Source organism: Onychostoma macrolepis, chromosome 06, assembly GCF_012432095.1.
Source record: "Onychostoma macrolepis isolate SWU-2019 chromosome 06, ASM1243209v1, whole genome shotgun sequence".
Classification (NCBI taxonomy): domain Eukaryota; kingdom Metazoa; phylum Chordata; class Actinopteri; order Cypriniformes; family Cyprinidae; genus Onychostoma; species Onychostoma macrolepis.
In genome coordinates this window covers 29505127-29529927 of record NC_081160.1, presented here as the reverse complement: position 1 = coordinate 29529927, position 24801 = coordinate 29505127, and the positions used below count along the sequence as shown (strand labels likewise).

At 35.1% G+C, this 24801-nt stretch overlaps 1 protein-coding gene across 1 annotated transcript in view; it reads right to left on the bottom strand.

Annotated features, from left to right (window-relative positions):
• esyt1b (extended synaptotagmin-like protein 1b) overlaps positions 1–24801 on the bottom strand; it is a 26853-nt gene extending 2052 nt beyond the window's left edge. Inside the window, exons 1-51 of the mRNA XM_058779181.1 lie at positions 24031–24801; positions 22925–22966; positions 21580–21714; positions 20837–20910; positions 20400–20472; positions 20223–20312; positions 19364–19419; positions 19108–19228; positions 18545–18721; positions 18232–18314; positions 17832–17880; positions 17098–17187; positions 16736–16831; positions 14630–14701; positions 14460–14546; positions 14168–14317; positions 13581–13697; positions 13255–13431; positions 12032–12117; positions 11895–11943; positions 11718–11807; positions 11544–11639; positions 10658–10729; positions 10480–10566; positions 10222–10368; positions 9092–9195; positions 8553–8715; positions 8296–8472; positions 8128–8210; positions 7639–7687; positions 7448–7537; positions 7034–7129; positions 6879–6950; positions 6704–6790; positions 6134–6280; positions 5765–5931; positions 5541–5673; positions 4639–4739; positions 4413–4521; positions 4109–4285; positions 3832–3914; positions 3512–3560; positions 3333–3422; positions 3148–3243; positions 2699–2770; positions 2491–2577; positions 2004–2150; positions 1754–1893; positions 1514–1645; positions 461–569; positions 39–88 (exon numbers count right to left, since the gene is read on the bottom strand). Coding sequence (XP_058635164.1) covers positions 39–88; positions 461–569; positions 1514–1645; positions 1754–1893; positions 2004–2150; positions 2491–2577; positions 2699–2770; positions 3148–3243; positions 3333–3422; positions 3512–3560; positions 3832–3914; positions 4109–4285; positions 4413–4521; positions 4639–4739; positions 5541–5673; positions 5765–5931; positions 6134–6280; positions 6704–6790; positions 6879–6950; positions 7034–7129; positions 7448–7537; positions 7639–7687; positions 8128–8210; positions 8296–8472; positions 8553–8715; positions 9092–9195; positions 10222–10368; positions 10480–10566; positions 10658–10729; positions 11544–11639; positions 11718–11807; positions 11895–11943; positions 12032–12117; positions 13255–13431; positions 13581–13697; positions 14168–14317; positions 14460–14546; positions 14630–14701; positions 16736–16831; positions 17098–17187; positions 17832–17880; positions 18232–18314; positions 18545–18721; positions 19108–19228; positions 19364–19419; positions 20223–20312; positions 20400–20472; positions 20837–20910; positions 21580–21714; positions 22925–22966; positions 24031–24384 — 5480 coding nt within the window. The 5' untranslated portion in view covers positions 24385–24801. The remainder of the gene's footprint in view (positions 1–38; positions 89–460; positions 570–1513; positions 1646–1753; positions 1894–2003; positions 2151–2490; positions 2578–2698; positions 2771–3147; positions 3244–3332; positions 3423–3511; positions 3561–3831; positions 3915–4108; positions 4286–4412; positions 4522–4638; positions 4740–5540; positions 5674–5764; positions 5932–6133; positions 6281–6703; positions 6791–6878; positions 6951–7033; positions 7130–7447; positions 7538–7638; positions 7688–8127; positions 8211–8295; positions 8473–8552; positions 8716–9091; positions 9196–10221; positions 10369–10479; positions 10567–10657; positions 10730–11543; positions 11640–11717; positions 11808–11894; positions 11944–12031; positions 12118–13254; positions 13432–13580; positions 13698–14167; positions 14318–14459; positions 14547–14629; positions 14702–16735; positions 16832–17097; positions 17188–17831; positions 17881–18231; positions 18315–18544; positions 18722–19107; positions 19229–19363; positions 19420–20222; positions 20313–20399; positions 20473–20836; positions 20911–21579; positions 21715–22924; positions 22967–24030) is intronic.

Here is a 24801-nt window from a genome sequence, read left to right as displayed (position 1 = left end):
TATTTGTATGTTTGTGTATTAATAGTACAGAAACTCACCATTCTGTGACTCCAGAGACTAAGTCAACATGTCCCAGGTCTATCTGCACCTACAAGAATAAATTAAACACTAACATTTTTAAAATGACAATTAAATGTGATTATTAAATGAAATAAATATTAGTAAAATAAATCATTGTAAAATTTAAATAAACATATAAAATTCTAAATATAATATTCAAATATTGAATTTGAACAGACTACAATAACATATAAACATTCAAATATTTATAAAATTGAATACAAAAAGAATACAAAAAAGCAACTCAAGATAAATCCTCTGAAAACAAGTCTTATTATCTTGCACAATTTTGTGCACATATATTTCAGTGTTAGGAAGTCTAGATATTTTAAACGGACATATGTAATTTTTTTTTGGCAACATATTCCCGTATGGCTGAAGTGAGCCCAGGCAGACTGACCTGGCCGATCACGTCTTTGTCTCGATTCATGAAGGACGAGGATGCGTTTTTCACACAAACGCTGAGCTCTCGTCTCTGAGCGTCCTCCACACTCATGTCAAACTCAAACCTACAGAACAACAGCAGATTATGACACACTCACTGGGTCAAGGTCTGATAAAAACCCATCTAAAACCACTTCACATCTAAGACAGAAAATGCAAACACATTTCAGAGCATAAAATCAAAAGACAGATGTTTGAAGATGAATTAAACACATCCTTATGGTATTCCAAAATACAGTGGTGGCCAAAAGTATCAGAAGACTAGTATTTCCACCATCAAAAAATGGTTTGAAGTCAGTTATTTCTATCGTTTGCTGTAGTGTGTCAGTAGGAAATATCAGTTTACATTTCCAAACATTGATTTTGCCATTAATTGTAACAATCCAGTGAGATTTTTGTTTGCACAAGGAGTCTGACAACAGCAGACTAAATCCAGAAGAACTGTGGCAACGTCTCCAAGACGCTTCAAGAGACCTACCTGCAAAGCTCCCTGAGAAACTACACTCAAGTGCATCGAGGGCAAAAGCTGCTTTAAACGCAAAGGATGCTCACACCAAATGTTGATTCAATTTAGTTAATTGATAAAGAAAATCTATTTATGACATTATTGACAGTATCCTCATTTTACAGCATTTTTACACAAGTGTCTAAAACTTTTAACAGTACTGTAGCTTTGCAGGTAGGTTTCTTGAAGCATCTTGGAGACGTTGTTCTCCACAGTTCTTCTGGATTTAGTCTGTCTCAGTTTGTTTATGTTATTCCAGGCAGACTGGATGATGATCAGATCAGATCATTTTTTAGTTGGTGAAAATACTAGTGTTCTAATCATTTTGGCCACCACTGTATGTTACTAAATAATTACATTAACACACCATTGTGTTTAGATGGTGCTCTAAAGCAAAAGTGAGGTATTACCATGGTACATAGTTCACAGAACTGATTACAACTCACTTAAATCTCTCTTATTCATGAACGAAAGACACACACACACACACACAGGTCTCCAAACCTTTCATTGAACTCAGGGTTCAGATTTTTCTTCTTCACAGTCGTCTTTCTTTTCGTGGCCTTGCTTTTATCCGGCAGCAGTATGAGGGAGACGTAGGTGTCTAAGCTGTCCTTAGATGATGTAACCAGACCCCTGAAAACACACAAACACAGAACATCCTTACTTCACCTCAAACTTCAGACTTACAGAGGCGACTTCTAATCTTGAAACAACTCAAAAGGGTTTATAATCACACCAGACCTGCATGCTTGGATGATCACTGTCAGCTTCTTCTGGAAGGAAAGGGAGATCTTGATCTGACCAGTGGTGGCCATCTGCTTATTACTCAACACAGGACCTGAACCCATGGCCACTAAGGCGGCCATTTTTGAATCCAAGATCTGGATGAAAGAGAAAATGTTGATTGCATTTACAGCATTGTAATACTATTTCTTGGCTGAGTGACTAAAACAACCATCAAAATGAGCGCAGATAGCTCAAGTTGTCTAACCTTCAGCTGTGCCCTGAGTAGGATCTGGCTCTTTTGTAAAGCTCCATCCAGATCGAGCCATTGGTCAATCAGTAGATCTGGTTTTGAAAGCAGCTCTCTGATTGGTAGAACCAAAGAGCCCATGGGTTGGTCCCAGGCACTTGAGAGCTGCTCAGAATGACAATAAATCAAATGAGAGTCTGAAATAATCCTAATTTAAGATGTGAAGCATAATGCAGAAACCCTTCTAGTTTAAAGACAAATACAGTTGCCACAAGGGGCTTAAACTCTTCTTCTACTGTCAGTTTCTCTTTCAGGTCAACTACTGTCGTGCTGAGCAAGTTAGTTTACTTTTGTTGATGCATGTTAAGTGTGTACTTAACCTGAAGGACACTTACAGTAGGTGTATACAATAATGACAAGTTTAAATATATATTATCATATATTGCAGCTGCTGAATATTAGTTGATGATGGTATTAACTGCATTTCAGGCTAAAATATCCTCACCTTAATGACAAATATGTCCTTTTTGGGGTCATGAACCAGAAAGTCAAATGCTTCATTCCAGTAAGGAGAAGATGAGCGATCACACACCTTTACATGTGAGAGCACAGAAAAAAATCATTTAAATATATTAAAATATTACAAATAAATGATATACCATTTAACTTTTTATAAGACTGCATGATTGCTATTATAGATAAAAGTCTCCTGCCTTGGATTTATAAGTCGTTCCTCCAAGTATGAGTTCAGCAGCAGCTTTGGGTTCCTTTCCACTTTTCTTCAACTAGACATATAACCATCAAGAATTAATGACAGGTTATTATTATTAAAAAAAAAAAACTTTTCCAATCATTAAAATAATTTATACTGTAAAGATTTCATTAATAAAGATAATTTATAGTCAGTGAAATACTTAATAAAATAAATTTACATATAGTGATATATATACATATAGCATATGTATTGTATTTTATGTATGTATTATATAATAATAGATATTATATATACATATTAATATATCATATTATACATACATAAATACATATTTTTAAATAGCTTAAAATATTTAAACATTATGGAAATAAATTAAAACATAAACTACTTTATTTAGTATTGACTGTCTTTGTTAATGCAATCGTGTGCAGAAGTATATAGACTCACAGGCAGATCATGAGCTCTTTCTAAGTAAATAAACAACAACGTTGCTGATGGTACAGACTTGTTCTGGTAGGTCTGAGAGCTTTGCATCTGTATGACCTAGTAAAAAAAGACCAATTTTAGTATTAAGTCAATTTTATACATATATAACAACCAACAGACTCTCTGTGCTTTCGTGAAAAACTGACTTGATCCAATCTATCCCGCTGTGTTGAGGTGGGAAGCCATTCCAGGACCAAATGGACTCGACCGTGTTTTATATCATTCAGAGTAAACCACTGGAAAAGAAAAGGCAGCAGGAACAGGTTCATGTGCTGATTGTGTTATGATCTGATTACAAACCAGAGCCAAATACTCTGATACTCACTTCATCATTGTACTGGGAACTGATGATATGTCCGAGTTTGAGCTTGAACCTGAACACACATGATGAAGACAAAGTAAAAGATCATTTATTTTATGAATATAGCATCTAAAAATTAAGTGTTTTTTTAATCTTTAGAGTAAATTTCATGAAGATTTATCTGGGGCATATTTCACCCCAAAATCAACAGCAAAAATTATTATTATTTTTTTAATCAACATAAGTTGAAAACAAATACTACCATGACAAAATTGTGTAATAATACAAAAATAAATCTGGTTTCTGTGCTATAATGAGTAAAAAAAGGCTGTAAATGTACTAACCTTCCAAGGAAATCATCAGATTCAAAATCCTTATCATAGACCTCAAACTTCACGTCTTGATTATGATCAGGACTCAGAATCATCTAGCAAATAAAAACGGGAAACATAACTTAATCTCTTTTAAAGTAAGGGTTTTTTTTTTGTTTGTTTGTTTGTTTTTTACAGATAATAATTTCAAATGTTTAAGAAATGAGAACAAATACACATAAATAATAGCCATTACAGACATTTCTGCGACACCTTGATTTTTCCGAACTACATTTCTCAGCATTCCCACCTCATACATCTCGTTCCAGGTGGGGTTGAGGTTCTCCTTGATCACGTGACTCTTAAAGGTCGTGTCTCCGATATGGATCTTGACATACGGGTCGCTCTTCCCCTTCACCATGCCTCCCATCATGTTGTCCTTCGCTACCAGATCCTGAGCTTCCAAAAGATGGATACGCAGCACCCCCTATGGGACAGACATTAAACAATCATAACATTAGAAGAATTAGGACATGTTCCAACATCCTTAGATCTACACCTAAAAAACGGTATGCTGATCTAGGAACCTAAAAGTTCAAGAAAATACCACTCGCCTTGGTGCCAAAGCTGGGGTCATGGCTGGTCTTTTGGGGTCGAACGTCTACAGAACTACTGACTTTTGACTCTTCTGCAGGAGCACTGGGAGAAACCTTCTTGTGAGACCTGTTTAACATGAACAAATCAATCTTTATATGATGGCCCATCATTATTATGAGTATTAATAATATATTACTTTGTTAATTAAAGCTAAATCAGGGTTATATCAAATCTTTAACTCACTGCTCTTCTGGTTTTTGCTCTTCATGGGCTGATCCAAATGTTTTGACTGGTTCCATGTATCCACCCTCATTGGTAGTGGAATCAGGAACTTTGCTGAGATCCTGTAAATGATAAGAAATCATCAGAGGTTTTATAGTTATTAAAGTGAACTAAAACGAAAACAATTAAATAGACAATAAAAATCCTTTCTGTTACTCAAAATAAAACATGTTAACTGAAATAAAAGAAAATATAAAAAAACTTATTTTATTTCCAGTAGTTGCCAAAAACATTTTTTGTTTTCATTTAGTACTTGATGTGCTGAAATAACTAAAACTGAAATAAAAATGAATAAAAACTATACAGATATTTAAAAAGATAACTAAGAACAATGACAAAAACAGACTACAAAATTACTAAAAAACTAAAATTCAAATAAAAACAAAAATTTAAAATAATTGAAATTAGTGATTAAAAAAACTATAATAGTGCCTCAATTACACTGAATTAACACAAGTAAAATCAATAAAGAAAATAAAATAAAAAAATATGGTCACCATTCATTTTCAACAAAACAATGCTTATTGTACCATATTTAATCATTTAAGTAAAAATAAAAAAGTAGTTTAATGTTTAATGTAATATATAATGGATCTGAAATAATGTTTAAATAAAATTAAATAATGTTTAAATAAAATTAAATAATTTTAATTAAAGTCTAATAATTTATAATATAATTTAATAATTTATAATATCATTTAATAAATTAAAATTGAAAATGACATTATGATTAAAATAATTATTGATTTTAATTCATTTAAAATAAAATATTATATAAAATAAAAATTAATTAATTAAAATAAAATCTTGAAGTGAATTATGCTTACACACACACACACACACACACACACACACACACTAACCTCAGTGACAGGCTGTGTTTTCGGGACAGATGGCGTGTGATGGTCATCTATATTATGGGCATCTGTTTGTTTCTGATGTTCTTGAGGCAGTGACACAGGTAGCAGTAAAGTAGAGGCTGCCAGTTGACTGACCCTGTTCATCACAAACAAGCAGTCTGGTTTAGTTCTCAAAATAAAACAATATGACTTTAAAGAAATCAGTAATCTTAACAAAACAATCAAACCCTTTTGTTGGCAGCGTTTTCTTCTCAGACTCCTTACTGACTGCAGCTTGTGAGTGTTCAACAGTGACTGGAGCTTTTTCTTCGTGCTGTCCACCCACTGAACGCTCTTCTTCAACAACAGGCTTTTTACGATGAAGGACACTTGTATCCAAACTTGAGTCCAAAATCTGATATTAAACAAGTTTAATTTAGACATTTACAAATGTATTCTGGTCACAAATTTGACACACCAACATGAAACTAATTACGAGAGATCCATATACAATATATCTTTTTTTTATTTTAAGAACTGAAATGCAATTTGAAAAAGGCAATTAGTAAGTTATTCCTATTACAGTTTAGAAAAAGCAATAAGAATCATTGTTTGACCTTAAGTTGAGCCCTCAGCAGAATTTGACTGTCAGGACCTGCTCCATCCAGACTCAACCACTGGTCCATCAGTAGATCTGGTTTTGAAAGCAGCTCTCTGATTGGTAGAACCACAGAGCCTAAGGGCTGCTCGAAGGCACTTGAAAGCTACGAGGAAACGAGAGAAAGTGTCAATTTTAGGTCCTGTACTTAGTCGCCATTTACTAAATGGCCCAGCAGTGTGGCAAGTAATATATAACAATATGATTGACTTATAAATGTTTAATGATATCATTATAAATAATACAAATAATTAGATAATAATATATCAAAAGTACAAATATTTAATATAATCTCTCAATATGTGGTATACAAATTAAAATTTAGATTTTATTACATAAAATAATACTAATAATGAGACAATTAATTATTATATTATACATATTATAAATAATCAGTGTAATGTATAATACAAGCATCAACCATCATAATTCTAAAAGGATAATTAAAATGATATTTAAAACAGTTTTGGATGGATTATATCATGTCGACTACCTAAATATCTAAATATCAAAACTCTGTCTATTTTACCTTTATAATAAGAATCTCCTCTGTAGGGTTATGAACCAGGAAGTGAAAAGCTTCACTCCACTCAGGAGACATGGAGCGGTCACACACCTTTAAAGAGTCCAGCAAAGAAGTTGCTTTTATTAAGGGTCAGAAATTGACACTAAGCTGATTCTTTACAAAAGGCACAAATTCCCACCTTGGTTTTATGGGAAATGTCACCTAACATCAGCTCTGCAGCAGCTTTAGGCTCCTTTCCACTCTTCTTCAGCTGCACACATGACAGAATTATGACAGTTCCATCCAATATAGCATAACTGTATTTGTGTGGGATAATGCTTATAAGAGACGCACCGGCAGGTTGTGAGCTCTCTCCAAGAGAACGAAGAACAGAGCTGCTGACGGCACAGATTTGTTCTGGTACAAATGCTCTGACTGTAACTGCAGAGCCTGATGGGAAGAAACCAAGAAAAGAAATTCTAACACCAAATTAAACATACTAAGAAATAAATAATAAATGCATTAAAATGATATTTTTCACTTGACAAGTAAAATTAAAAAGCAAACTACAAAAATAGCTAATTAAAATATATGCATATAAAATTGATATTTTTAAATTACATAATAATTAAATCACCAAATAAAACACTTTACTCTGATCATCTAGATGGATTGCATACAGACCAAACTACTTTTAAAACTCAAAAACATGTCATGCATAAGTCTGCATAATATAATATAATATAATTTATCAGATTTAATAATGACCTTTTGTAGTCTGTCAGGTCGTGTGGCTGTGGGCAGCCACTCCAGAATCATGTGAACCCGGCCATGTTTGACGTCATTCAGAGAAAACCACTGACACAGAGAAAGAAAACACAATGAAATTTGCAAAACTAAAAATTCAATATGTCTAAATTGCTCTAAATGAGGAAAGATATTGGTGATAATTCACTCACTTCGTCAGTCAGCTGAGACTGAATGATCTCCTGTAAGCTGATCTTCACCCTGTGGCCAAGCAAAATTCATATGCAAACATGCATTACAATACACGGACCTGCATCACATCAATCATACAACACAGTAGTAATAAATGGTAATAAATTAGCTTTTATATTTATATTTTCATTTTTTTATGTTAATTTTATCTTTAAATTTTAGTTTGCATTTTCATAACTTATACTGTATATACTTATTATATAAAACACAGACACATAAATGTGTGTTTATATTTAATATTTATTTCATTATATTAAATATATGTCATATATTATTTGTTATTTATATATATATATATATATATATATATTTTTTTTTTTTAAAGGCAACATTTAAAATTTTTGTTTAAACTTCTCATCTAATGTTTACATTCTATTTCTCAACTTTATTTCAATGAAAACAAAGTTTTTTTTATGGTTTTAGTTAGCAATAACAACACTGCCACATACCTCCCTAAAACGTCATCTTTGTCCATATCCTTGTCGAAAACCTCCACAAGGACATCTGAGGTCGACCTGGAGGTCAGAACCAGCTGGAAAAAGCATTGATTACATGATATTATTTTTAAAACCATGTTTAACATCAGCTAAAAAAAACCTCTGAGGACCTAAACCCACCTCATACATCTCATTCCAGGTGGGGTTGAGGTTCTCCTTTATCACATGACTCTTAAAGATTTTGTCTCCGATATGAATCTTGACATACGGGTCGCTCTTCCCCTTCACCATCCCTCCCATCATCTTGTCTTTAGCAACCAGATCTTCAGCTTCCAGCAGGTGGAGGCGGAGCACGCCTAAAAACCATCAAATCACCCAACTGTGTTTGCATGTTTGCATTTATAAGCCATATTAACAGTCATCTGAACATTCCTCACCTCGGCACCAAAGCTGGGGTCAGGGCTGGTGTGCAAGGGTCGAAGGTCATCTGAACTGGAAACTTCTGGGACCTCTGTGACCTCTGGGACTTCCTCCTCTTCTGGGACTGACACAGAGGAAGTCCTGCTGACAGGAGATGGTGGGACCTCCTCAATACTAGACCTGAAACCCCCCAAACAAACAGACACACGCACACGTCAAAGTCAAAGTAAGTTTATTGTCTTTTCAGTAACATGACATGCAACAATATGAACAGGAAACATGGTTCCTCTTAAACATCAATCAATAAATATCCATAAATACACTTAACAGTCAACTATAATCAATAAAAAACCAACTGTTTATGATAACAATTATTATTAATTATTACTATTATTATTAACAGTTGATGGATTTCATCATCAAATAAAATATCAGTTGTCAGTTCTGCAGATCTATTTACTTGAATTAGTAACTTCAGTTTAAGGCACTGTTTGTTAAATATTATTAATGAAGAAATGTTTGAGGGCTCTATGATTTGAAATTCTCCTCCTCTCACTTCTGCACTAATTCCTCCTCCTGTTTTCTTCTAATGCTGGACGTTTCAGGACGTTTCGGCTCTTCATGGTCTTCAGAGCTCTCGGTCTCTTTAGGGCAAAGAATCTACAACATAAGATAACACCACATCAAGTACACACTACTTCAAAGGCACAGTTCAACCAAACATCATGCACAACTGATCAAACTCTATTGTTTTCTATTTGAAAACCAATTTTTAAATGATATTTTGCAGAATGTACAGGCTGCTCTTTTGAATCTACAAGTCTCAGTTAGATTTTTGTTTTGAAAACAGACCTAAACAAACTTTTTTTCAGATCAAGTAAAGAAAATGCAATGAATATTTTGAAGTAATTTTAATGAATAATTCTTCAAGATGCATTTATATGAGAAGCAACACGACATAAGTCGTCTTGTTTTTTGTGAAACTGAACAAAATGGTTATGATTAAAACAAGAATATCTGCCCAAGTGCTCAGAAAAATCTAACTGAAACAGACATTCGTTCTTGTTTTAAGCAGAAACTCACTTAATTTAGTTCAGTTTCTCAGAAAACAATGACCTTTTTTTTTGCATGTGTCTTGATTTAAGGATGTTTAGATATTTGTATTAGAATACAAAAACATAGAAGATTTCAGTTTCAGTTCACATTATTCAGTTTTTGTAGTGCATGCGAGATTTAATGCCATGACTGTATGAATTTAAGGCCTTATTAAGACCTGGAGAAACCTTGTAAAAGAAATGAATACGTTTATTCAGGAATTCATGCATTAAATTGATCAAAAGTATAATGTTATAAAAGTTTTCCATTTCAAATAAATGCTGTTCTTTTGAACTTTCTATTCATCAAAAAAAGAAAGAAAATAAATGCATCATGGTATCCACAAAAAAAAACAAATAAGCATCAATGGGGTGTAATGAGTAACAATAATCACAGCTGAAAATGAAGCTTTGTATCACAGTAATAAATTACATTTTCGAATATATTAAAATAGAAAACCATTATTTTAAATTGTAATAATATTTCACAATATTACTGCTTTCACTGTATTTTTGATCAGATAAATGCAGCCTTAGTAAGCAGAAGAGACTTTTTTTAAAATAACAGAATATGTATGCGTGTGTGTTTTACCTTCAGCTGAGCTCTGAGTAGAATCTGACTCTGGGGTGACGCTCCATCCAGATCGAGCCACTGATCCAACATCAGATCTGGTTCAGAGAATAGCTCTTTGATGGGAATCACCACAGATCCCAGAGAGAAGTCCCAATTGTGGGACAGCTGAAGAGAAAAAGTGAGGTAGAAAGGTTAAAGTCAGGTGGGGGTAAGGTGTGTTGCAAACCAAACACTACAGTTGTATAACATAAAAATGTGCTGCTAGCATTCTCTTACCTTCACAACAAGGTCTTCGTTCAATGGATCTCGAACCAGGAAGTGAAATGCCTCGTCCCATTGGGGAGAGCTGGTGCGGTCAGAGACCTACATCACACAAGGTCAGTAAAGAAAAAGAAAGTCAACTGTATCCACACAACATTAATCAATCAATTCAACAGCGAAAACAGTTTCTCACTGTGGTTCTATGAGAAGTTCCTCTCAAAATCAGCTCAGCTCCAACTTTAGGCTCCTTTCCACTCTTCTTCAACTAAACACACAGAGACATTAAGATTTAAGAGAACAACTCGGACAGCAAATGCGGGTAAACATCAACTTTGTTTCAGATTTTTCCCCTAAAATTCCTCAGGAAAAATAGATAAAACCAGTTGCTGAAATGCACTACAGTTCAATGGTTTGGGGTTTGTAAGATTTTTTTATATTTTGGAATATGTGTCTTATGCTCACCAAGTCTTTTTTTAAACAAAAATTCAATATAAACAATAATATTGTGAAATATTATTACCATTTTAAATTGTATTTTAATATATTTTAAAATGTAATTTATTCATGCGATGCAAAGCTGAATTTTCAGCATCATTACTCCAATCTTCAGTGCCACACGATCCTTCAGAAATCATTCTGATTAATATACTGATTTTACTGCTTAAGAAACATTCTTTACTATTACCAGTGTTGAAAACAGCTTAATATTTTTGTGGAATCCGTGATCTTCGGTTCATATAAAGTTTAAAGGAACAGGATTTATTTTAATTAGAAATCTTTTGCAACATTATGTATGTCTTTACTGCCACTTTTAATCAACTGAAGGCATCTTTGCTAAATAAACAATCATTTAATTTCAAAAATAGCAGCTGTAAGATCATTTGAGAAATGTTTGACTTCATATTGCGATCTCTGTCTTCTGATTGCACACCGTTTCTTGGCAAATCTGAGCACAGTTATACTATAGAGGAGAACCATGCAAGATTACTGGAAGATTACAAGAAAAGTCTGAGAGACAGGAAGGTCCCAGTCTCCGTTTGCTCTCAACAACTGAGATGTTACAGAGATATCATACTCACAGGAAGCTCATGTGCACGCTCCACATACACAAACAGGAGAGCGGCAGTCGGCACTGTCTTATTCAGGTATGAGCTCTTGGACTGGTACTGCAACACCTGCCGAATAATCACCAAGTTAACCAGTTAGTTTTATCAAAGCATTGTCAACACAGACGGAGAGACAGCTCTGCTCACCTGCTGTAGTTTCTCTGGTTGTGTTACATTGGGCAGCCATTCCAGAGCGAGATGAACACGGCCACGCTTAACGTCACTCAGAGTAAACCACTGACAAATGAACACAGTCACAATATGTATCAGTATATTAATACAGCTTATTTTTAGACGTATTACTACTAATGCACATATTCTCACCTCGTTAATGTATTCGGAGCTAATTATATCACTCAGATTCATCTTCAGCCTAAAAGAAAAACAATACATCCCTAAATAATGCTAAAACAAAACAATGTTTAGAACTATATGGATTATATTGACAGCAGAACTCATACCTGCCCATAAAGTCATCTTTCATGTCCATGTCCCTATCAAAAACTTCCAAGGTCAACTCCTGACCAGGAAGCTGCGTCAAAACCACCTTAAAAATACCAATTGGGGAATAAAAAAGGTCAAATTACTTTGCCATGCTGTCAAATTTGGTAAAGATTCTGCAGCTTAAATAAGTAAAAAGTCCCACAGACAAATGTTTTGAACACTTGCATAGCACGTAATTTGTATACAGGCTAATATTTTTATAAAAAAATAGCACATAAACCATATGTAATTGTAGACATTAACAGTTATTTTTTTTATATATTTATAGTATATATATATATATATATATATATGAAGAGTTTATTTGCAAAAACAGATAACTCCGTTTTTTAACATTTTCAAAAGTCATGTTTTTTATTATGTTATCATTATTCATTATGTTATGTTTTTATTGTGTTAGTTAGCTGTTTTTTTAGTTATTTTTTAACCTAGTCAAAAAAACAACAACTACAGTTTCATTGAGATTAACTGGAATGCACAATGAAAAAACATGATTTTTGAGAATTGTTATCTGAACGGAGTTATCTGTTATCTATATATCTATATCATTATTTGTATTTAAGGAAAAAAGTTCCACAAATAAAGATTTTGAACATTTGCATAGGACATCATTTGCAGAATATACTGTATACAGACTATTTATTTATTTTTAAATAAAGGTTTGAATTATTTTTAAATAGCATGTAAACAGTATATATATCCACTGGCATGCAAGTTATTTTTAGAGTAAATTATAAACTATTTTAATATCATTATTAATGCTTGGTTTTCATGTCAATCACTTCTTTATGCTTGTAAAGCCCTTGAATTGCATTGTGAACAGTATGCAACATGCAAAAATATACATTTCAAAGGTTGTTGCATGACCATATTAGGTTCTTAAAACAAATAAACATAGATATATTAAATATATTATGCATATTTAATTCAACATGTCATATCCAGTTATCATTTGGAAATAAATATGGTTATTTTAGATTTGTAATTCAAGTTTTTATGAAAATGACTTTGATCGTATACAGCAGATTTTTAGCAAATGACTGCATGGGTATATAAAATATAAAATATATGTACATACAAAAAACTGCACAAATTGCATGAGTAATATGGTAGCATGCCATTCCAGACAAAGCCATAGTGTCTAGAGTTGATTTCTAAATGTATTTCCCAGCATCCCCACCTCATACATCTCGTTCCAAACGGGGTTGAGGTTCTCCTTGATCACTTGACTTTTAAAGGTTTCACCACCGATTTGGATCTTGACATACGGGTCACTCTTGCCCTTCACCATCCCACCCATCAGATTGTCCTTCGCGACCAGATTTTGACCCTCCACGAGGTGGATACGCAGCATCCCCTACAGGAAGAGAGGACAGATGATTTTAGGGTTGGTTATGATCGATTGGACCATCGAAGGATGTTGACTTCAGTACTCGTATGGCTAATGCGATACATTAATAGCACAGAGATATTGATAGTGCAGACTAATGGATCAGATCTGCACACCTCAGTGGCGAAGCTGGAATGGGGCATTGTCTTCTGTGGACGCGAGGCAGAACTCTTTGAAAAAGGGTCACTGGAGAGGAGAGAGGCAGCTGCAGCGGCTTCATCCAACCAGAGCACCTGCAGGAAATGGCATCAATGGCATTTGGTCTTTTTCTGAAATCTGTACAACATCATACACTACTGTGACAGAAAAGACTGACAGAATAGACTTTTATAATGTTAAAAAGGATTTCAATTTCAACTGCTGTTCTTTTAAATTTTCTATTCATCAAAAAAAATCCTGAAAAAAAGTATCATGGTTTCCACATAAATATGAAGCAACACAACATCAATAATAATGTGAAATGTGTCTTTAGCAGCATATTAGACTGATTTATGAAGGATCATGTCACACTGAAGACTAATGAGTAACGATGCTGAAAATTCAGCTTTGCATCGCAGGAATAAATTACATTTTATAATATATTCAAATAGAAAACGAGTATTTTAAATTATAATAATATTTCACATTAGTACTGTTTTTACGGTAGCCTGTATGTAATATATTGTGTACTCAAGCTTGCATATCGAGTGTCAGATGAATTTACCCTGAGCACTGTGTTGATGTGGATGCGGCTTTCTGGACCAGAATTCTCCAGATTAAACCACTCATCCAAATTCAGATCTTGACAAGAGAGAAGACGGGAAACAGGAATAGACAGACTTCCCAAAACCTGAACACGGTCATTATCCTTCACCTGAAACAGATGGAAAAAGTAGTAAGTAACATGAATGTGAACTAGCAAAATTCACATTTGGAAACAAACGCTGGCAGTATTCACATCTGAGCCCTGTTTACACCAGTATTTAGAGAAGACCAGGCAGGTGATGATAGGATACCTGGATGTTAATGTCCTGTTTGCTCGGATCTCTGATGAAGAACGTGAAAGCGTCCTCCCACTGGGGGTTCACGGTATTCCAGCAAATCTGGAGGAAGGGAAATAAGTGAGCGAGAAGAGCGGGTCACATGGGAAGGTTTATTTGGGACGGATGGTAGGTGTGCGTCTTACCCGGCTGTCACGAGTAACATCTTGCACTGCGATTTGAACGATCGGATTGGGATCCTTATTGCCTTTCTTCATCTGAAAATCAGAAGAAATGGGTACTTTTATCATTTTGTCATCATCTTTTATAATTATATTTCCTGTTTTAACGGTTTAACTCATTCATATAACTTTACACAAATACAGCTAGTAAACGATTCTATACACCAAGTTTGGTGACGGCAATATTTTTTAATGTTTTTGAAAGAAATCTCGTATGCTCACCAAGGCTGCATATATCTAATCAAAAATACAGTAAATACAGTAATACTGCAGAATATTATTACAATTTCAAATAACTGTTTTCAATTGTAATACATTTTAAAATGTAATTTATTCCTGTCATGCAAAGCTGAATTTTCAGCATCATTACTCCAGTCTTCAGTGTCACATGATCCTTCAGAAATCATCATACTATGCTAATTTGCTGCTCAAGAAACATTTCTATTATTATCAATGTTCATCAATGTTGAAAACAGGTGGGGGTGGTGGTCCCCCTCCGTCCGTTCGCCGCGGGGTCCCCTCAAGGAGCATGACTTCAAGTGCAGCTTTTTTATTTTTTCACTTAGTAAATCCCCATTGACTTTCATTGTACAGTAAGTGCATTACTGCAAACACAATTTTTGCTTGAGAGGCGAAGAACGAGGCTAAATAATGTGATCAATGACAGCATACAACAACAAAGCCTAATTTGCAATGAAGCGAGAGCATTCATTTGAATCCTCCAGACCGCAGCACTGTAAGCTTGAGCCTTCTGGGATGTTCACTCGATGCAAGTGTGTACTTGTTTCAAGTGTTTTAAGTATCAGTGTGTTCCTCCAAGTAAACTCTTTTGCCCTTGCACTTCTGGTAAAATATTCTGGATGCGGAAACGGTGCAAGTGCTTTCACAAAGTGCTCTATCAGGCTATGAGCCGAATAAGTGAAGTTATATCATCTAGAGTTACACTTAATAGTTTCTGTAGACATGGCTGCAGTCCTCCTTTTACTCTGTTTCAGAGTTGGGCGTCTGCCGGTCTGCTGCCAAAAGTCAAAGGGAAATGGCAGGTTGTGGGTAACCAGAGGCATTCACACACACACACACACACACACACACACACACACACACACACACGTTTGTTTTTACGATCATGGTGGGGCTTTCCTTTGACCTCTATTGTTTGTTATACTGCGATAATAATGTTTTCTAGCCGCTAACTTTACATGTAACCCTCACAGAAACATTTTCAAACATTCATTGAGACATTATTAAGTATGTTTATTAAGCAATTTTCTTTAAAGAGACTGTTGGCTTGTCCAAAGTAGGGTAAGTTAAGATTCCACTTCCTTTTCAGGTACAAAGGCGAGAAAATCAGACCCACATACACAACCATTCAAAGATTTGGGGCTTGATTTTATTTTATTTTTATGTAAGAAATTAATACTGTTATTTGGCACAGACAAAATAAATAGATCAAAAGTGACATTTATTATGCTACAATTGTATTTCTGTTCTTTTGAACTTTCTATTCATCATGGTTTCCACAAAAATATGAAGCAGCACAACTGTTTTCGACATTGATAATAATCAGAAATGTTTCTTGACCATTAAATCAACATATTCATATGATTTCTGAAGAATCACGTGACACTGAAAACTGGAGAAATGATGCTAAAAATTCAGCTTTGCATCATAAATTACATATTAAAGTATACTAAAATAGAACATTTTTATTTGAAATTATACAAATATTTCATAATGTTACAGATTTTACTGCATTTTTGATCAAATAAATGCAGCCTTAAACTTCCGATGTTGTCATATGAAGCTAAATATAAAATCATTATTATTATTATTTATTTTTTTAAAGCAAATTTTTACTTTTACTCTTTTAAAATGTTAAAAAGCGCAATTTATTTTATTTCTGAATAACTTTTCCAATCAATGACATGCCCAGATGTCCACAAAAGCATGTTTTAGCCAGATTTAACACACCTGTCTGTGGGGACAATATTGTGCCCAAACTATAGTGTGTGTGGTGTGTGCGTTAGAACAGAGAGTGCAGCAGGAAGAGGATGTGAGGGTATTACTCACAGGAAGTGCCTCAGCCTTGTCCAGATACACTGCCAAGATGGCTGCTGAGGGTGGCTTTGCTGTTTTACTCACCACACTTTCATTTATCTTCAGAACCTGAAAGCGAGAGAGAGAGAGAGAGAGAGACAAAAAATTGAGGGCAATGGAGGGAGGAGCAAACCAACTGCAAGAAATTCTGTTTGTATTCACTCTGTTTGCAAAGTGTGCAAAGTAAGCTTTCAATCTCTAAACACGTTTGAAGTTTCCTGGGATTGGTTAACGGGTGGAGTATATGAAAACACTGTTTGCATGTGTGTTGAACAGAGCACACCCATTTCCAACAAAACCCCTGTGTTCTGTGTGTATGTGTAGTCTTGCAAGACCTCTTCCAGTCTTTCTGTGTCGGCCTCAAGCGTCAGCCACTCCAGTCTGAGATGAACCCGTCCTGTAGGAGTGTCCTTCAAGGTGAACCACTAAGAAAGAGACATTAATACAGAAATAATTACCAACCAGAGAGCCTACAACAAACTTATGACTGATATTATGAAAAAAGACACCAATGTTCAATGAATAAGCTGGTCGTTATCGCAAAGTAAACACAGAGTGATCAGTGTTGTTATTTTAGCATTATTTATGTACTATTATAGAGTATTCATTAATAATTTTTAATTAGCTTTTATTTTTTTACTTTCAGCTTTTTGTAATTGTGTTATGTGCTTTTGTCATTTTTATTAGTTTTTTTTAATATTTCTTTTTTTTTCAGTTTTAGTTTTTGTGATTTTAAAGCCGAAAAGTTTTAGTTTTAGTTACTGATAACACTGCAAGAGATATGAAAATCAGTAAATAAAAGTTCCTCATCATTAAAATATTTGACTGGAGAATGCCATGATGGACCAATCAGAATCAAGCATTTATCCTTGTGATAATCATATTCATAAACAATAATAACTGCCATATACAAAACATGGGTTATGATTTTAGTGGTTTGTAACAAATTTGTTCATCAATATAGAATTCACATCATGTGGTGAAAGTTATGCATGGACTTGCAAACCAAGCCAAGTTAACCACAAACACAAAGGAAAAAGTGCACTGGAATATTAATAAACCTTCTCACCTCATCCACTATTTTAGACTTCTTCACAATCCCCAAGTCTAATTTTGTCCTGAGCACAAGTGAAATACAGAGAATCAATGCAAAGATGAGATCAGCAAAAAAAAAAAAACACAAAGGTGAGTTTATTGATAATGATGTTTTATGGTTATAGACCATAATGAATTAATGTTTTGAAAATTAAAATCTGGAACACATCTATACAAAAGAGGTCATATCATGATGCAGAACAAGTACATTTTTCTGAAACTTTTGGAATGAAAAGGTTTTTAGCTGAAACAAACCTTGACTAACATTACAGGTGAACTTCAAGGAAAACAAAAAAGTTACAAAAAGTAAGATATGACCCCTTTTAAAGAATAAATGAGAGACGGATAGACAGAAGAAAGCAGTGATATGGTACCTGCCCAGGAAATCATCATGATCGGGATCTTTATCAAACACTTCCACCTCTAGCTCCTGACCAGGCACCTCATGAACGATGACCTGACAGACACACACACGCATGCATGAAACACCAAACACACACCTACAGTAACAGCGTGAGTAATCAAAGACAAAATGTGGCGTGAATGGTTCTACATTTGAGCTGAAAGACACAGACACACATGAGATTAAGACGTTTATCACATTTACATCATACACTGATATCATGATAATAAATGGCTTACTGCTTTTTTGTTCTTATTATAATGTGGTGTCATTTTAACACCCACCTCATACATTTCATCCCATTTGGGATTGAGCGTGTTGTCCAGATGGCGGGATTTGAAGGTTTGCGGGCCGACCCTGAGCAGGGCGTACGGGTCAGACATGCCCGCCATCACACCCTTCACATAGTTATCCTTCGAAGCCAGACCATCAGCCTCCACCAGGTGAATACGCACAACCCCCTTCATGAAAGAAAGATGCACAGAATGAGACTGCAGTGCAGAGCAATGTTTTTTAACATCAAATCAGCATATCAGAATGATTTCTGAAGAATCAAGTGACACTGAAGACTGGAGTAATGATGCTTTACCATCACTAAATTAAATATATATTAAAAAAAGTTACTTTAAATTGTAATAATATTTCACAATATTACAGTTTTTACAATATTTGAAGAAAAAATAAACAAAGCAGCCTTGGTGGGCCCAAACTATTGAACAGTAGTTTACATTTCAATTGCAAAAACCAAAGTATTATGTATTTAAGTCAAAATGTTGCATTGTATGTTGATTCTAATTTGTGTATGGGCATTTGTAAAGGTCTGTGTGTGTGTGTGTGTGTGTTTTACCCTGGGTAAAGGGCACCGCAGCTGCGCTACATGCAGATCTGCCACTAGAGGAACAGTGAGACGATTGGGCAGAACCAGGAATGAAGCAATCGCATCCATGATCATAGTATCTGACATCACACTGAGAGAAAGAACCAGAGATAGAAAGTGTGAAATAGATTCAGAGAGAAACACACCAAAAAGGAGGCAGCTCAGGACAGTGAGTGTACCGAACAGAAGAACATCTTATTGTGTATCTCTAATGACTGAAACTCACTTGAGCCCTGGAATGTCCAGCAGGTTGGTCAAACCTGTCCAGTTAACGGTCAGTTTCTAACCAAAAAAAAAAAAAAAATGGCTAAGGAAAAGATTACATGATTCTAACAAAACTAACATTCTGAGTTGAGTACTAATGAAATAATAAACACTTAAAAGATTCAAGAAAGACTTAAAGGAAGAAGAACCCAGATGAACCTTGTAAAGCTAAATGTTTTTTTTTAAATATATATACATATAAAATTGGGTAGCACTTTTTACAATCCTGTTCTGCATGTACATACTATGTACTTATTTTAGCAATTACAATAACTGGGTAATAACTAAACCGGAACCAGCCTCTAAACCTAACCTTAACCCATGTGGTTACCTTATATTACCCAGTACTTTCTTAAGTACACTTAAATGAACATACTGTAAAATAAAGTGCAACCGAAAAATGTGTATTGGTGTTTCAAAGAACCTAGGAGAGCTTAAATTGTCTTTAATTAATGGATGATATCAATATACAACATACAGGTGCAGTGATTCCCAAACATAAAATATTTACTTGAAGTACCACATGAGATTTAAAGCTAATATTTCACAACATATTTGCATATTTATGGTACTCTGATGTTGGTAAATGGTCACATGACAAGTAGGTAAACAAAAAAAAATGTTTTAGTGATTGTTTTAATCGTGTTTATTTTAAAAATGAATTATTTGTTTCCAAGTTTGGGAAACCCTGTACTACTATATTTGAAAAATCCATAATGTCATGCAACAACATTTTAATATCCAAAGAACCATCTGGTCAACTCAAGAAACATATGCAGCCATAGAACCACTGAAGAACCTTTATTATATACAGAACTTACAGGTCTTTGAATGAAGAACATGGTCACAGCGCCCACGATTGGGACGTCACCGATCAGCGGCTCCAAAATCACGCGCATCATTCCATGAAGCTGAGGGAACAAACGAAAATGAAATAAACTCTCTTAATAAAATGAAATTCATTCATCAAATCTACCGTCACAAATGCAGAATCTGACCTGTATTCCCTTCACCCCAGCCTTGCAGAAATACCTCTTCACCTCCACGTTTATCTCAACATCCCCCACGTAACTGGGAAAAAGACGACGGAGAGGAAACTTTAGATTGCTTTTAACTCTTCACAAATAAATTAGAAATCTTAAAGACTTTAATGACCTTGACAATTCTGCTGAATTGATCCCAGCCAACTAAACTCTAACTGAAGTTGAGGCTTTCAATAGGATGTACTCTCATTTTTTTCTCTGAATAAACTCAGTCAGGCTGAACAAATCTGAGTTGGCTGAAGTTTGACAGTCTTGTTTTGTCTGTTTTTGACACAATATCAAGTACGCAAGGCTTTTGAATCACTCTCTGAGAGACAATAGACAATTCCCTCATTACAGGACCTCATTTATGCAGAGCATCTCAAATGTAGATGTAAAGCTGTATGCGTCACCTGATGTAAACGTCAAGCAGAATTTGACCTTTCTCATTTTCTGTATGGGCCTTCACTCCAACCACCTTCATCGGCTGTAAAATGAAAGAAATTAACAACGTAAAATGTGCAGACAATACCATTATATCAAACAAAATTGGTAAATCAGTTGTTTCTTTATGAATATTATTCTATAATTTTGTAATGGAATAGTTCTGGTATTCCAAAACCCTAAAATATTTTCCTGCCACCTAAGATTTGAACTTTTAACTACCGGGATTGCCAAACATTAGCACCTGAGAATTAAAGTTAATGCTTTAATAATTCAACAACACATTTCCATCTATAAGGTTCTCCGATCTTGGTTAACTTCGTGAACCGTTTTATTTTAACATTATGTACATCATTTATTTTAAATATTGATGGTTTAATGAATTAATAACTTTTCATCAGCTACAATGTCATAATTTTGTTAACTATATTAATAAACAAAATATAGTGCAGCAAAATATACAATTTCATAGTTTTATCATTTATTTTTTAATCCTTTTAACATCAAAATTTCACTCTTGTCCTAACAGGAAGTTTGCCATGAGGCATCAGAGGTTGATAACATTCTCAAGAGCATTTATTTAAATGGAATGCTTGTTCTGGCACGTTTCAGTGGCTTTTAATCTCTTGCACTGCGGTGGACTGAGATGTGTGAGAATGTTACACTGGAATATGATTACTTGTGTAGCAGTGAGTGAGTGTGCATGTATGACCTTGCCGCCGAAGTCGACCTTCGTGAAGCTGAGCGTCTGCAGATGAGTGCTGGAGCCACGGATGGATGGAGCGATGGTTTCCGTCAGCAGCTTCTCCAAATACTGACCAATAAATGGCCAGGCCTGCTGGATAACCTTGAAAAACAGACAGGAAGAGAAAGAGGGCATCATATTTTATGTCAGAGCATGTCAGTTTTTTTTTTTTTTTTTAATTTTAGATTATTTATGGAATGTTTTTTTCTGAAATGTTTTAGTTGGATGTTCATTTAACATTTTTTAAATGTTACTATCTGTTTCGGAATGTTTAGAGAACATTCAAAAGCAACATTCTCATTATGTTCGAAAAATGATCAAATGGAATGTTCCCTTAACGCTCGTATAACTGATGTTTGTTCTCTGCTCTGCTTGTGTTTGCCTTGTTACTATAGCGACCTTTTGTTGTTTGCGGATGTTAAGTTGATAACAGAAGCTAAAACACCAGTTGCCAGAGCGTTTTTCAGATTGTTCATTGCATGAGCAAACCACAGATTTTAGAAATAGCATTGTGACTCATGCACAAACCACGTGACCACGGGGTACGATGAGGGTAGAGTCTCGGTTGGGATGAATGCCAGCGTAAAATGTCTGCCTCGTGAATCACTGATAAAGAACGCCAAGCCTAAATATTTGTGCGCTGTAGCATTTTTACAATCAGACTACTACTGAAACGGGCTGAGCTTCATCGCAAAGAAGGACAAATGCTATAAAGAATTTAGGAAGGGATATATCTCTATATGCTCCTCATTTTTCTGTCTCTCAGTGAGTAAATCTCAAGAAGGAAACGTCACTTCAACCCCAAAACCAATTGTTATTTTACATAAATCACTAAACTTTGAATCTTTTAATATCATTATGAGGAGGGTTTTATCTTTAATTGTATGCTATATTAATTATGGAGTTGCACTTGGAGTTGCATACAGAAAATAAACTACGCAAATCAATTTTATTATAATTATAATTGTTATTATTATTTTTACAGATTTGGAGATGCAAAAGGACATTAAAAATTGAATTTCCTGGAAAAACGTGCATTGCGACTGATCTACTAATTCAAAGGCATGAACATATGTTGGTTGAATTAGTGTTTAGTTAAGAATGGATGTTTAATAATAGCATGTGCAGCTTTTGTTCACAAGACGTGTGTGTGTGTGTGTCTCACAGGCAGCTGTTGTGACATAAGGGAGGGTCATACGGATGGGTTGGGTGGGGTTTAAAGGCACAGCTCAGGAATACATGGGATTACAGGCTTAATTTTACATGTGGGATCTCAATGAACAAATGTCAACCGAAATGTTTGCTGAATTACCTTGTTTAGCCATTCGACCTTCTCCACATCTGGAAAATTGACCTAAAAAATATAAAGAAAAAAATAATAACAGATTTCTACGCGCAAAGACTGTAAATGCATATGAGTTTCAAAGTGTCACTACAACAATCTTCAACAGAGGATGTGGTTATAAAGAAGAAAAAACAGCACATACAACCACCTCAGTCTATCACGAACATCCTTCCTTTAATTTCATCATTTCTTTCTTAAATAACAATAACATATACTATTTGCAGTGTATAATTAGATTTCTCCTAGATAAAAAAAAATGAGTGAATGTTTTGTTTTTGTTTTATTTAAATGAATTTTGATTTATCTATATATTTAACACTTTTTTTCCAATGAATAACATGCATAGCTAATTTCAACACATGACAGCCATGAGATATGACCATATATAGAATAAACTCTTTTATGGAAGCATCTACTGTGCACATGTGATGGAGATGACAAAGCAACAGTAGTAGCCTATTCAGCATGGTTTGGGAAATGGGAATTTTGCCAAGTATGCAGCACCTAGTATGCAGTACACCACCAACACAGCGCCACCATCAGCTCGAAAAACGTCCTCTAAACCTGCAGATCACTCCTAATCTTTAGCAGCACGAATCGATTCGTTCGAACGGCTTGTTTCAATGAAGTGGTTCAAAAACTGATTCACCGTGACCGATTCTTTTGAAGCGCTACTCAAAAGAGAACTCACGCAAAGCAATTTGTTTATTTTTTTTAACAGTAAAAGAGGTCGTTCTGTTAAATACGACCGTTTTTCACCATGTTCTCGAGCAGGTTGCGTCAAATGGCAGAGCTGTTCATGTCATTACTTCAATGCTTATCCTTTGCAGCAAAGTGATTTCAAACGTCGTACGAATCTGAATCATTCAAATGAACAGATTCAAAAGAACAAATCGTTCGCGATTCGGCACACTATTTTTAGTTGTTTGTGGCTATGCAAATCTTTTACATTAACACGTTGTGTGTTTCACTTGTAGCATGAATACGTGTAGATTTATTCGGATGTTGTACGTCAATAACAATGGAGTGTTTTACTCAAGAATAAGAAAAGACGTAATTTTGTGCATTCTTACCCAAGAAGGCAGGTCTCTTCTACTTCTAAATGATTTGGAGGATATGTATCCTTGTTCGTCGTTGACTAACTGTATAGCGGACTTCAGTCTCGCCTCCTTCGCCTCACGAGTGTGTTTCCATCCTGCGTAAACCATCATCCCAAACACCACTAAACTAGTGCTCACCCGATAGTAACCAGCCAGGTAAGCGGGCAACAAGGCAGTGAGACATTTACCAAAAGTCCATAAGATTGCCTTGGGATCGAATAGTTTAGTTTTAGGGACGTCCATTTCTAGCGATGAAGTGTCCTGGGCTGGTTCGGTCTTCTTTTCCGAGTCCGAGTCATTCTTCAGCCCTGAATCAACGTGCGACATTGTGGTCTGTTGGTTTGCACGCAAATTTTCCAAAGTCTAGATACGATTACACAGCGATTGCGCGCAGCGATTTGCAACTCAAATTCTGCATATGCCGTGACTTAAAGTCGTGCGTTTTATTCGCGCATGGACTACAGGGAGAGACTGCAGATGAATCGGATGTGCCCGATCACTGCGGATCAATAAGTCAAACCGAGAAAGCGAAAAAGACCACCTCGCCGCTTTTACCCTTGTGGCATGACGCTGTTTTTCCTTCTTGCAGTATCTCGATCTGAAAACCCTTAAGTGTGGCCTGCACCGTTATTTAGGCAGATCCACGCCCCTCAGAAAACGACGCAGTTGTGTAAAAAGGGGCGAAAACTTTGTTGGGAGCTGCAGTAGGCAGTTTCTTCCTTTACATCTCCCGAGTCAGTTCTG